This window comes from Diorhabda carinulata, chromosome 2 (genome assembly GCF_026250575.1).
Source record: "Diorhabda carinulata isolate Delta chromosome 2, icDioCari1.1, whole genome shotgun sequence".
Taxonomy (NCBI): Eukaryota; Metazoa; Arthropoda; class Insecta; order Coleoptera; family Chrysomelidae; genus Diorhabda; species Diorhabda carinulata.
The window spans coordinates 14,308,987-14,323,972 of record NC_079461.1 but is presented as its reverse complement, the minus strand read 5'-3'; the positions used below and the strand labels follow the sequence as shown (position 1 = coordinate 14,323,972).

Here is a 14,986-nt window from a genome sequence, read left to right as displayed (position 1 = left end):
GAAGAAAAACCGAGGAGATTCGGTCGACATTAGATAAGGAAGTTATTGTTCAAGCTGCTCAGACTGAATTGAGAAAATCTGGACAGAGAGACGCTTCAGAAATATTAAAGCAAATTACCTGCACTACTCCAAAACGTGCAACTAAGTACAAAAAAGCATTTTGTGACTCTAAAACTAAAGAGGTAGAGTCACTTACTGTAACAAAGGCTTTAGCTATGTTTGTTGATGCAGACTTAACTCGTCGACAATACGAAAGCATTAGAGTCACCAACAAAAAGTTTTTTCCATGTTAATCCCTTTTACAAAAGGCAAAACAGATGTGTTATCCACCTTCGGAAGAAATTAGAGTAACAGCTACATGTGTCGAGTGTAATTTACAGCCTTTAATTGATCTGACCATTAAGCGCTTATCTATGTGCCTGGAAGAAATCCTAATTAGCATAAAAGAAGAAGAGAGGGACAAACTAAAAATTATTTGTAAATGGGGTTGTGACGACTCCCAACAATCCCAATACAAACAAAAATTTGAAAATGATTCCGATTCGGATTCAAATGTGTTTCAAAGCTGTTTTGTACCTCTGAAATTGATTGGTGGAAAAAACGATGAAAATGTACTCTGGGAAAATCCAACACCTTCATCCCCAAGGTACTGCAGACCTATAAGATTCCGATTTCAGAAAGAAAGTGTCGATGTTACGCTAGAAGAAATTGAGTACGTAAAAAAATCTGCGCAGTCACTAAACCCAACAGAAGTTGACTTAAATGGACAAAAGTTTTTGGTTAAGCACGTCTTTATCATGACAATGGTAGACGGCAAAGTTTGCAACGCGGCCACTGGCACTAAATCTACAAGCAAATGCTATTTATATGGAGCAACATCCAAGGAATTTAATAACTTGGATGTTCGAAAAGAAGTTAGTCCTGAGACTACAGAGTTTGGGTTGTCAGTTTTACATGCAAGGATTCGTTTTTTTGAAAGCATTCTTCACTTAGCATATAAATTGCCAGTAAAAAAGTACCACGAAAGAAAATCTGAAGCTGAAAAATGTCTAGAAAAGGAAAAGAAACTAGAAATCCAAGCTAGATTTCGCAGGGAAACAGGGTTACTGGTTGATATGTCAAAATCAAATTTTGGCAACACAAATGATGGCAACACGAGCAGAAAATTTTTTGATGAGCCAAAGCTAGCCTCTGAAATAACTGGAATTAGTTATGATCTGATCTATAGGTTAAAAGTTATTTTAGAGACTATTTCAAGTGGGTATTAAATCGACACAGACAAATATGACCATTACGCAATGTATACTGCTCGATTGTATGTAAGTTTATACCCTTGGCACCCAATGACACCAACCATGCACAAAATACTTATTAATGGTGCAAAAATAATAAAAGACGCATTGCTGCCCATTGGACAGCTTTCTGAAGAGGCTGCGGAAGCGCGAAACAAACATTTTAGAACATACCGTCAAGATTTTTCTCGAAAATTTTCCAGGGAAAACTGCAATAGGGATATTTATAATCGGTTGCTTCTAAGTTCAGATCCCCTTCTTACCAGCATGAGAAAAATTAAAAAAAGAAAAGTTGGTTCCTTTTTACCCGAAATCGTTAGTTTAATTGTAGCCGAGAAGCCAAATGAAAATGAAGATTCTTCAAGCAGCGAAGAAGAAAATATTTTCGATGATTAAAAATGTTTTTGTTATTTGATTTTAATAAATATGCTCAAATAACACATTTAAGAGTTTTTTTTATATACTAATATCATTTAGAATCAATAGAAGCAAAAATATATTTTTGACCGTGTAGATCGTTCAAATACCCGTATGTGCGACGTAGACATCAGTGGATACTCGAACCTCATTGCATATTTGAAAAATAAATCAGTTGGCTATAGACCAAAAAAATCTATAACATTTGCTTGTGAAGAAATTAATAAGTTTCTATTGCAAGCTCCAAACGATCATTCTCTCATGCATAAGATATGACAGGTTGCTTTAATACTCGGAATTGCAGGAGCACTGCGGAAGGAGGAATTATATAAAATGAAGTGTAACGATATTAATAATACCGGAAATGTTTTAATTTTCACATTACCTGTTACAAATACTCATGTTTAACGTTGATTTACTATTATTGGTGAAATATCTGAAAATAGATTGAACTTGATAAACATTTATAAAAAATATAAAAACCAACGACCCACAAATGTCCAAACAGATCATTTCTTTTTGCAGTATAGAAATGGAAAATGCAAAACCCAAGTTGTAGGTATCAATATCTTCACAAAAATTCTCTCGCTTATCGCAACATATTTGAATTTACCTTATTCAAAAAAACTACACATTTCGACGCTCTTCGGCGTCTCTATTAGTGGATTCCGGTGGTGATATAATTCAACTAAAGAAGCACGGTGAGTGGAAATCCAGCACAGTTGCGGAAGGTTACGTAAAAAAAATGGATTACGCAGTGAAAATTTTAATGGGAACAACTAGTTCGACTTCAAGCAACATTGTAAATGTTCACGATCCTACCAACAATCCAATAAGTACCAATACAATTATAGACGATGTTATTTCTTTGAACTCGTTAAATGTTGCCAAATCAAGTGCCAATAATAATGTAACTTCTTCTTCACCTCAAATTAATAATGCTCACAGTTGTACTTTTAATATCACTATTACAAAATAAAAATTGATAAAAGTTCTGTCGAATTTTTTCAAGTCTACGGACGTAGAAAAATTTTTGTATGAAACTCGTGAGTAAAGTAACTTTTTTTTCAACTCAACCGTCCTACTCGAGAAAAAAGTATTACTTTATTCACTTGTTGCATAAATAATTATTAGTCAAACCTGTCAATATTATTGTTGTGCGTAGATTTCTCAGTGCTTTGATATATTTTGTTAAAAAAAACAACTTAAAATGGATAAACAATATGAAAATGAGTTTTATTTGACACTAATAGAAATTGGAGAACCTGATGATGTTGCCTCATTAAATTTATTGCCAGAAAAGTCGGAGAAAGTATCGATTTCTATTAATGTAACAAATTTTTCTGACAAAAAAAATTTCCTCGAAAATATTAATTTAGTAGTCGTAGATAAAATATATTATTTTACTCGCATATAATGAGTTATTATTCACTCGGTGATTTATTTCACTCTCTAGTGCCCGTGACAGTGAACTTTACCTCGTTAATGATAACATTCATTTTTTGCTAGTGAATAATTTACTATTATCCATGTTTCTGAATCGATTTTGATAATTATTAGTGAAATTGTTCTGCTTTTAGCCTATGCCACAATTCTTACGAATGAAATATGAAAAAATATATTATTAGCATAGAGATCAAACTATATACAATATTATCGATACATTAATAATTAAACTTGTATGAAAATACATCTACATCCCACTTAGGAAGTTTTCTTTACAATTTAGTCCGTATTTCCAACAAATCAATTTTCTTCTTATCAGAATTTCATTTTAAACGAAATAAAGAAAAGAGTACTTTAGGCTGGTTTGAAAATTATAATCTGAGAAAATATACTTTTGTTGGATGAACAAATTTCGTAGAGATTGATATAAGTACTGTACTTACCTCACAAACAAAATCCTTTTGCTGAGTATGAATTCTCTCGTGAACTTTCAATTGTCCAGAAGTGAGAAATAATTTGGCACAAAATCGACACATAAACGTATTTTCCCCTTTATGCCTTTTTAAGTGAGTATATAAAGATCCAGGCGACATGAGTTTTTGACCGCATTCCTACAAGAAATATGTTATTTTATTACATGTGCCTATAACGAATAAAATACAAGATTTTTCAAATTGCTTACAATTTGAAATGTTAGTTATACTTTAAATAAAATAGTTAATATAAATTGGTGCTCAAGTCTAGTGTAAGAACTAACCTTTAAAAAGTAACATCTATTACTAACTTGTCCTTCCATAATACTCTAATTTAGTGAGAGTAACTTAAACGAAGAAAACAAACATTTCGTTGAGTACAACTTCATAGAGGGGTTAACGTTTCTACGATGCAAAATTTTAACTGTTACACACAATAATTGAAAAGACAAATTTCCACTAAATTACTCATATTAATGAATGTTTTTTTGTATTTGAAATACTTTCTACCATATTTATATCTCTATACTAAGTGTTGACAATTCTTTTATACAAGTTTATTGTTTCTTTTTGTGTTTGTTGCATAGTTGTTGACTATCTAGATCAAATGTGATGGAACCATATATTTATTTTGCAGTATCAATTTTTAAAAAAATCAACGTATTCCTCAGCCACAATACTAACAACGACGAGCGTCGAAAACAATGCCCTCTCTATATATAAATTAGAGTCTGATGATTTTAAACATATAGCAATATCTTTCCTCATAACTCCAAATTTATTAATGCCAATTTCTTGTGAGTGATATTCTCCGTTTTGAAAAAAAAATAAAATCATTGTAGATTAATCGGTAGGACGAAAATTCGAATATTTCTTAACTAGGGTAACTGACTATAAAATAAAATTTGTTCTGACGCAAAACTTCCGTAGTTTTAGCTACATGTTTCTTTGAGAGATTTTCAAGAAACGCAAATAATTTTAAATAATTATCTATATTGATTTCATTATTTATCTAGAATGTACTTTATGGCAGAAAGTCAATTGAGACAATGCTCTTTATATTATGTACGGCTAAGTTCGCTAAAATGAGCCAAAAGTACTGTAAACGACGCGACTGCTTAATGATTTACTGCTTCACCAATCTTAAAAATTTTTATATTTGTTTTGGAACTTCTATGGAAATAAAGTCTGTATGGTAAAGTTAGTTGCTTATCTAAGACAAGTAGGTAGTGGAAATGTACATGTTTATTCTTTGGAGTTTTTATCTGTATCTATTGGTTTAAAAAACAAAGAGGAAAAAATTTTTGTATGCAACATGGATTTTAATTTGACTAAATAAAACTTCATCTTGTTTTGATATGAAATGAAATATTGGTTGCTAATTTCACCCCGTATAATATAACAGGAATATTGAAAAAATACCTGTAGTTTATTATTTTGCGAGTGCACGAAAATTACAGAATTCCAAGTTAGTAGAATTACTGAATTTTAGAAAAAAAAAATAAATAAAAACTCAATTTTAGTCACCATATTTTAAGAGTGATATCTCGGAAAGGTGAGTTGAAGTAGTGGGTAATTATTAGTCACTTTATAGATACTGCCCAAAAACAATATAGTTCTATAAGCAAAAGTATAGTTCAATTGTTATTAGACATCAAACAGATTAATCAAAGCAGACTCAAAAACACGTTTTCTCGAAACGTATCGGATATCAAGAAATTTATTCAGCACGGCCGGCGCTATACAACGTTTAGCGGATTTGTATGGAAAATGAGTTTTTTGCTGCCACTAAATAAAGGACAGAGTAAAGCTACTACATACTTATTGCAAAACAACTTAATAACATATTGTATTTAACTTTCACACATGTGGGTATCATAATTTAAAGGTCAAATCTAGAAAATATCAAAAAGATGTAATATGTTATGATAACTTTGTAGAGTAAAAAAACATATATTTACCTTACAAATAAATTGTTTTTCTGTACCACATTTGGATCTAATATGTAGAGTTAATTCCGAACTGGTACGAAAAGTCCTTCCACATACATTGCACATATGACTCTCAATAATTTTACCTTCGTGGGTATTTCTAAGATGAACAAGATATTCCTTCTCCTGCGTGAATGTTAAATCTGGACATACTTTACATTTAAAGTATTTTAGCTGTAAAATTAAAATATACTAGGTGATTGATTAGTGTAATAAAGTTCAGTGCCTTCTTGTTCCTTTGAGATATCAATTTGAAAATTTGAGGGATTATCATTAGTCTTCACATTTTAAAATTTTTTACAATCTTACTAGTTGTTTCAGAATGCTGTGCGATATTGAAATTATATTTTTTTTAAATAAAACACCCTATATTTTATTGCGTATTAGGAATCATTTTGATCGTTGTAATTGTTGAACTGGAACGCCTCCTATTTAATGAATAATACGAGTATGATCGTTGCTAGGGTGATTTTTTTTACTTCCCATTTTCGAAATTTCTTGTCATTATGACAATTTTTTCTTTGTTGTCAACTGGAATTGAACAAAAGGGGTTCGAGACCACCGGGTCTATTGAAATTATGAATTTTCATTCGAGAGAGAGAGTTAACGTGTGAAATGAGAAGTTATTGAAGCAAATTTTAAAGAAATAAATATAAATCAATATAAAGAAACAAGATTGAGAATTGATATCATTTCCAAGAAATTCATTTTATGGAAAGATTTGTTTGTGTATTAGTTAAATTCTTCATTCGACGAAAAATTCGACTTTCGTGACGGAGCTCTGCTGCTCACCTGCAGGAAAACTGAGCTGACGTTCCTACGGGAAGGAGACGTATTTGATGAAGGCATCTTTTTTAAAATTACAATTCTAGAAAGCAAAACACACGCGAATTTGTGGTCACTGCTGGAAACATTGCTGGTGTCAATCTTGTTGAACCCCTCAAAAAGTGGAGAAATATTAAACCTGCTACTGTAAAGCACGTCAGATGACTATTGAAAAATTAACAGCAATGATTGCTCAGTACCTGGGTCTACCTAATGTTAAAGGATACACAAGACATTGTTTCAGATGCTTGTCAGCGTCTCTCCTGGAAGACTCAGGAGCGAACATTCTGAAAATAAAGCAACACGGAGTTTAGCGGAAGGCTATGTCGAAAGTTCAAGAAAATATTCACCCAGACAATGAACTTACTTTAAATAATTATGTCTTTAGTAATGTTGTTTCCAATGTTTATAAATCTTAAAATACTATTGAATTAAAATGAGTTAATTGTTAGTTTAAATGAAAGAATTGTCAGTTTTTACAGTAATTAATAAACTATTTTTTGAACAGTTACGTAAAGTTTTTACATAATTATTTTTCAAAACTGAAGGTTACGAAAAATATGACGTTTCCTAATGTGAAGGAGTGACTTAAAGTGTCACATTTAATAGCGGTATTAGATAAAAAAAGTTTTAGTGATGTTATGATCAAGCTCACGAAATAGGTCCTTAGGCCGGCCTTGTCCAGCTAAATGGAATATGAAAATCCGGCGAATTCGCAAGGCGCCTCTGATTTGTATTATGGAAGGATTTTTATTATGGAAGTCCGTTTATTACAGAATCTTTTTTAAATAATTTCTAGGAAATTTCTTTTTGTTCTAGAATTCTATTTGTGGTACGTAAATAACTTTATGTAGCGCAGTAAGTTAGTTTTAAATGAATAGTGCAGTGAATAGAAAGAATTAGTGAAGTGAAATTTATAAGGGAATAATTATAAATAGTGTAGTGTATAAATAAATCAAGAACGTAAGAGTCAGTGTTTATTAGTTCACCCCACGAATAGAAAGAGTGAAAATAAATACGAAAAACGTTACATTGGTGTCAGAAGTGGGGTATTAGAAGTGAATAGTGACATAAACATGGCCAAGAGACTGAGTGACCTAGAAGTGACGGAACTGAAAGCCGAACTGGACAGTCGCGACTTAAAAACGTCCGGTAAGTAGAGTGAATTAGTGGAAAGACTCAAAGTGGCTTTGGTAAGTGACTGATTTGATCAAGAAACTTATCTATTCAAAGACGAGTCTTACACCTTTAACTCGTCAATTTCTGCCTATTTGGATGAGAAGATTTCAACTTTGATTAACGATATTATTTCTGTCAATATATCGACTATGACAAATAATATTTCGGCTTATATGGATGACAAGATTTCGACCATGTAGAGCGATAATTCTGCCGAAATTTTATCATTGAAAACCGACATTACCGCTGAAGTTAAAACAAAATCTCATATCTACAATCAAAAGATAATCGAGGATATACAATCTGATATCGAGAATGAGATGACAACAATGAAAAATCAGATGAACGAGAAAATCAAGGAGTTGGAGAAAAAGATGGTAGATTTAAGACACTCCAATAGAAGAGAAGGAGATGAAGATAAATAGTTTGAGTCAGTCAGTTTCGAAGAAACTGTCGATGTGGTCACGAGCATCTAGAACATTTGTACCAATCGCAGTTAAAGAATCGAAGGCAGATGCGTGACGAGGTGGAAATTACCTAACTTGTCCGATCAGCATCAGAGCTAACCTAACCTAAATGATTTGGCAAAGGAAGGAAGAAAATCGGCGACCTACCTGGCAAGATTTTCACAGGCATTGAAAGCATATTGGGCTCAGTGGGAATTCCTTGTCCTGGAAGAGGGCCTTTTAAAAAGAATCCTCGAGACTGATGATGGTTCCGAAAAGACATCCAGTCGTTCCGAGATTGAAAGTAGCCGAGGCCCTGGAGAAGTTACACGACAGTTCATCTAAAGGTCATCAAAGAGTGAAGAAACCCCTTCAGCGAGTCCGCGAAAGGTTTTATTGGATGAACAGCTCCGACGATGTGAAGGAATGGTGTAAGAAATATACGACTTGCGCTACAATATAATGTTGGAAGTCTTTTCGAGAGGATCGCTTTGGATATTGCTAGACACATAGTGGTGGTGAATACATGCCAGTCGTGATGGATTATTTTACAAAATGGGTAGAAATTTACGCGATCCCGAATCAAGAGGCCACAACTGTTGCGGAAGTATTGGTGAAAGAATTTATCAGTCGATATCGTGTGCCCTTTGAAGTTCACAGCGATCAAGAAAGAAACTTCTAGAGCCATGTTTTCCAGGAAATCTGTGACCAGCTGTGAATAAAGAAAACCATTACGACCGCATTACATCCGCAATCAGATGGAATAGTCGAGAGAATGAACAGGACCATTGATAGATATCTGTACAAATTAGTTTCCAGCTACCAGAGAGATTGGGATCTACTATTAATAAGTCCACCGGTGAAACACCTATTAAAATCCTGTTTGGACGTGAAATGGGGCTTCCTTGTGACCTATAATTAGGCTAACGACCTGGAGAAGGCTTAGCTGGAGAAGATTATGTGATCCAATTGAGAAGAAGATTGGACGAATTGGTTCGCTTGAATCAAGTTGCCACAGACGAAAGTTTCAAAGAGGAGGGATAAAGTATGACTGCAAAACCCGACGAGAAGAAAGGAGTTTTCTACAAAATTACAAAAATCCTGGGAAGGTCCATACTTAATCAAGAAAATGATGAATGATGTAATCTATTACATTTGCCAGATTCCCCATTGGCAAACCGAAAGTAGTCTACCAAAATCGATTAGCGCCATTTGAAGGAGACCACGACCTACAGGATGAAGTGAACCAGTTGCGAGAAAAGCCTGCCTTCGAAGAATGTATGGGTGCGTTCGGAGGTTCCGGAAAAGCTAGATATGGAGTCACTACAGAACAACAACTAGACTTGTTCACTCTGCCAAAAAATTAATAACTTCTATGTCAGGAGGGGGTAATGTTACGAAAAAGCTCGCGAAATGGGTCCTTAGGCTACATGAACTTTTGAATGATGAACTTTTTATTATAGACGGTGGTTTATTACTGTACTTCTATTAAATAATTTCTAGAACGTCTAATAATTTATTTCTTTTAGTTCTAGAACTTTGAAAGAGCAAAATTTTTAAAGAATGCATACTGAACTTGTTCTTAATTCCAAACTCGTGAAAAAAGCAAATAATGTATTATTATCTACAAGGGTTGCTACTCAAGTTTTCATATAGACATGGCTTTGGATATGGCTTTATTGTTCTTAAAAATATTTGTTTCTTCTTTTGCATGAGTTTGAACCAATTGTCAAATTATTTTTTTCATTCCGATTGAGGTACCTCCAAAACATGTGATTTGAACGCATCAACCGCTTCTTCAGTTGTAGAAAAAAGTTGATTACGCAATTTAATTTTGATCTGCGGGAATAAAAAAAAATCATTGGGTGTCAAATAAGGACTGTACGCCTAATGAACCATCATCGATGTTTTGATTGTTCGAAAACGTTTTTGTTTGAACTGATGTGTGAGAGACAGCCATGATTCCTCTTCTGTCACGATCTTATAGACGTCTTTTGAAACACCGCGAATGAATTTTTCAGCATTTCTTTGCACCAATCGACATGAGCTTTTTTAAAGCGATTATCAAATTATGTGGTATCCAACGCGAACAAATCTTTTTGACAGCCAAATGTTCATACAATACTTAATATATGCGAGTGGAACTAATCCCGAGATATACCTCAATCTCACGGTATGCTACATGACGATATTACAATATCAGTTTACGCATAGCATCGATGTTTTCTGGCATAACAGCCGATTTTGGACGACCTTCACGGAATTCATCCTGTAGCGAAGTGCAACAACGATTGAATTCGGAAAACCAGCTAAACACGATTGCTCGAGATGGTGCCTCATCAACAAAACTCATAGCGTAGTTCATCAGCACACTGCTATTAGTTTAATCCACACCGAAAGTCATAGAAAATCACGGAAATGTTAGAGATTTAAATCAATTTCAAGGTTTCGAGTATCTGTACACAATTCAAATAGCACTCGTATCACAAGTAACAACATGTTCTGAGTATGTTCACCATTAAAAATATCAAACCTTATAAGGCTATGTCAGCTTTGACATATTCGTATCAGTGTTACCATATCTTATAACTTGAGTAGCACTACTCGTATTTTAAAAATATATGATTTAGCAATTAGCGAATAAGAATAAAAACAAATCAAATTAGATTTAGACCAAGTTCCTGTGGTGAATAGCAACGGATAGATGATCATAGAGAAATTACTGCAAATCGGATTGATTTTGTTCAAACCCATTCGAAATTTGAGACACCAGGCACACGTATATAAGAAATTCGATTCAACCAGAACGGGCAGAGTTACCTGCTAATAATTGCTGTAGTGAGGAGTACGCACCAATTGTAAAGCATTTTTAAATGGACACCTTGGGGAAATATACGTTTGAGTTTTAGTTTGAGCCAATGAGTTAATAATGGCCGTTGGAATTAGACTGTTCTACCAACATCAACAATAATATACTCCTGTTACACATTACTCGAAAAACGTTATAAAAATAGACATGAGACTGAATACTATCGTTACGGATTATAAGAAATAACTGTAACAAGAGATATTTCTTCAAAAATCTGACACTGATAGATGATGGGTGTAAATTTTTAACAAAACTTGTATTTTGGAGAGATCTAATATGATACATCAACAAATTTTAAAAAAAAAATAAAAAATATATAAGCTGAAAGCATGATGTAAAGACTACAAGGTGTGCTATTGCGCACCTGCTGGGAAGCAGCCAATGAGAATTCGCTCCCAAAACGACGCGCCAATTTGGGAGCGAAATCTCATTGGCCCTTGAGAGATGCGCAGACCGAGTCGAAAATGAGCCCTCGGGAAGAGCACACCTTGTAGTCTTTACATTATGTATGAAAGTACAATCAAAATTTTCAATAAAATTTTTCCCTTGCTTTTTAATTGACAGCAACAATTCTCCTTGCCGAAACATTTTTTGGGTTACTTCGCCGAATAATTAAAACAAGCAGTTCAAATAATACTGTAATTAATCAACATTCCAAGTTTTTGGTCACGGTTTAAAAACCGGCAACTGAACACTAGCAGGATTAAACAAAAACAGATCTCCATTTTTGTAAGTGAATAAATCTAAATATTGTAACAATAAAAGTGCTAATTGAATCTTACTTAGGGAATTAATTTGTTACAATACATGATAATGTTACATTATAGGAAATATACACTTAAATCATAGGCCACAAATAAAAAAGGTCCAAATCTGGGTATTTATAACATATTTATTGCTATTTGGACATACCTTTGGATGCTTTTCTTTATTATGTTGTCTTAATTGACTGAAAGTTTTGAACGTTTTGCTGCATTTTTCACAAGTTGAATTGTGGGTTTTTTTATGTCTGTTAAAGAGAACCAACGTTTTAAACTCCTTATTGCAACTTGAACATACATAAGCATTATCCTGAAATAAAAAAAATATGAAATGAAATGAACAAATAGCACGTGCGCACGTGCAGGCGCATTCATTGTATATTTAACACTACTTAATTCTCAAAGTTTTAGCTATCTCCAAGGCATTATTTTTGTTACTCCGCTTCTCAATTTCTGCGGTAGTTAATTCTCCTCATAACAGACGGAAACTTTTCAGACAATCCTCGTATATAAAACATGCCGTTGGACCCATTATGTAATACTTAATGGAATCGAGAACAGATACAGCGGATACTGAACATTTTCAGACAAAATAAAAAATAATGATATATCAGAATAGCATGTGATGATAGTGAGATAAGCCACAACTAAAAGATAATCGTAAATATAACTCATTCTGCTCCTTTGAGAGGAAAAGGACATAATCTCGAAAAAAGAGGAAAAGTAGCGTTTAAAGTACAGTAGCGTGCATATTTCAAGGAGAATATACTTTCAATGATAGTGAAAAAGTAATAATCCACTATTAATTTATAAATCGTGACTGAAGTTTTTTTACGTCATAGACTATATGTCCACATTCTTCAATTTTTTGTGATGATGGTAGTAGTTACACATCGGCCCCGATTTATAAATAATGAGGGACCCGAGGTATTTTCTAAAGTTTAAATAAAAATTTTGCGTGTTTAAAGTAGTTTTTAATTTTTTTGATCAGCAAGGAAACCATAAAAACACGTCTTGGTTTTCAAAATTGAAACAAAACATAAACACGAAACAGTAATAATTATGCTTGATTTGATATAGATGACAATAAAGCAGTATGTATATAGCTCTGAAATTATATTTTAATAAATCCCAAACTGTCATTCAAAATACTGAACTCACTGTTTACACTACCACTTACCATCACTCACAATGGCAGCGTGTTCGACAATACCCAATTTTTTTGTCTTTTCCATATTTTAAATGAGCTGTGTGCTTTTTAAACCAGACATTAACGGATCTCTAAATCTGCCCAACATACTTCATGTCACATGCATTTTAGGTAATTTCTTAGATACAGCTCTGTTCCAAATCTGATATTTTATCCTTGGGATTGCTCAATAATTGTTTTAATGTATTACTGGATTCATAAACCAATTTCCAACCCAATTTGTTGAACATTATTTCCAATCTGTTTTGTATAAACCGAATTTAGAGGGTCCAGAGCAAATTTTCTTTTTTTCATGTTTATTTTGAAAAAAAGGTGGTTTCGCAGAAAATTTTTTTAAGCCTATCGGTTAATTAACTTATCTACAATTCTCTTATCATCCTCGTTAAGTAGAGCTTATTGTATCTATCTAGTGGAAAATTAGTCAAAAGATGGAAATGGAGAGTGACCATCTTATGTTGGATGCAATGGAAAGTATCAGCCGGGACTCCAACGCGTAGCGGTGTTTTCTTAATTACTTAAGTATCTAAAAATGCTAACTTTTTTATTATTTTCTATTTCATGAGTAAACTTTATAGATGGACATTTTGAATTGAGTTGGGAAATTTTCAACATCATTTGCCTTTTTCTTATCAATTATAGCGAAAATATTATCCAGATACCTGTACCATACCCTGGAAAATACTAAAACTCTTGACTTATTTGCTTTTCAACTTTTGAATAGTTCAGCTATAATGGCAGATTAGTCAAGAGTTTCAGTATTTTCTCAGGGTATGGTGCAAGTATTTGGATGCTATTTTCGCTATACGAAAATGGCAAGTGCAGAAGATTTCAATTCAAAACGTCCATCCATAAAATTCACTTATGAAATAGACAATAAAGAACAGTAATCGTTTTTGCTTATGCGCAGGACACGTACCATCTCTCTCGCAGAAAGTGACGTCACGTTGGAATCAAAATGTGAAGTATAATGTATGCTGTATACCTGTTACAAAGTTTTATTTTGATTTCAAAATTGATATTTGTTGTAAAGACATGTCTACCTATATATAGGGTTATTGAATTTATCAGTTAAATTTCACGTTCTTAAGGTCGCGTGAGATTTACAATATAATTTCCTACCTATTTCGTGAAATAAGAGACTATTTAAAATATTGTTACGAACATATCTCCGCCCTAGAGCCGATCCTGCCTAGATGTATTAAAATTCTAAAATACTGCGAAAGCGCGCGGCACCTTTAACTTACTTTTTATTAACCGCAGAATCCGTTTGATGTTTGTTTTTTATAGCAAGCGGTTTATTTACATTGTTTCTTTTAGATAATTTCTAGGAAGGTCTATTTATTTATTTATTTTTCTGTTTCTGTTTTCTGTTTCTATATTTTTTTAGGATTCTTAAAAACTTCATTTGGATAAGTGAAAGGATTCGTTTAGAGCAATTCAGTTCTGTCTACAATAAATAGTCGTAGTGAACAGAACCAATTAGCAAAGAAATCGAAGAATTTGAATATATTATTTAAGATAGTTAGGTGATAGTAATAAGTTAATTATTATAATTTAGTTTAGTGTAGTGTATAGTATTTAAATAATTTAAGTACGTAAGAGACAGTGTTTATTAATTAACCCCACGAATACAAATCATATAAATAAAAAAACATTACAAAATGATTAGAAAAATTATGGAATTATTCGATTTAATAATATTATTTCTGATATATTATAGGGATATTTTATTTATATCTTTGAGCTGATCATATATAGGTAAATTAACATTGTTTTAAACCTAGACACTCTTCACTATATTGAACTACCCTCTTCGAAATAAATAGAACAAATACTCGCTAAGAGGTATCGTATCTAAATTTCCAACCAGACTGAACCGTTTTTGTTTATAATTCTACAAGTCAAACGAAAACATGAAATAAGTATAATTATCGAAAACAAAATTATAAAAAAATATTCTAAATTAATTCTATCCTCTCGACCACAAAGTCCTATCCACGGCTTTGCCAAGTCTTTTTCTTTAGAAACCAAAGTATTTAATATCTGTTTCTTTGGTATTTCCATTAGTGTTTTTGCA

The 14,986-nt window shown here is 32.8% G+C and overlaps 1 protein-coding gene across 2 annotated transcripts in view; it reads right to left on the bottom strand.

Moving 5' to 3' along the window:
• Positions 1-14,986, bottom strand: part of LOC130890688 (zinc finger protein 91-like) — a 38,901-nt gene that overhangs the window by 21,506 nt on the left and 2,409 nt on the right. For both annotated transcript variants that reach the window (XM_057794907.1, XM_057794906.1), the window contains exons 2-4: positions 11,851-12,009; positions 5,590-5,793; positions 3,599-3,766 (exon numbers count right to left, since the gene is read on the bottom strand). In XM_057794907.1, the coding sequence (XP_057650890.1) occupies positions 3,599-3,766; positions 5,590-5,793; positions 11,851-12,009 (531 nt within the window). The remainder of the gene's footprint in view (positions 1-3,598; positions 3,767-5,589; positions 5,794-11,850; positions 12,010-14,986) is intronic.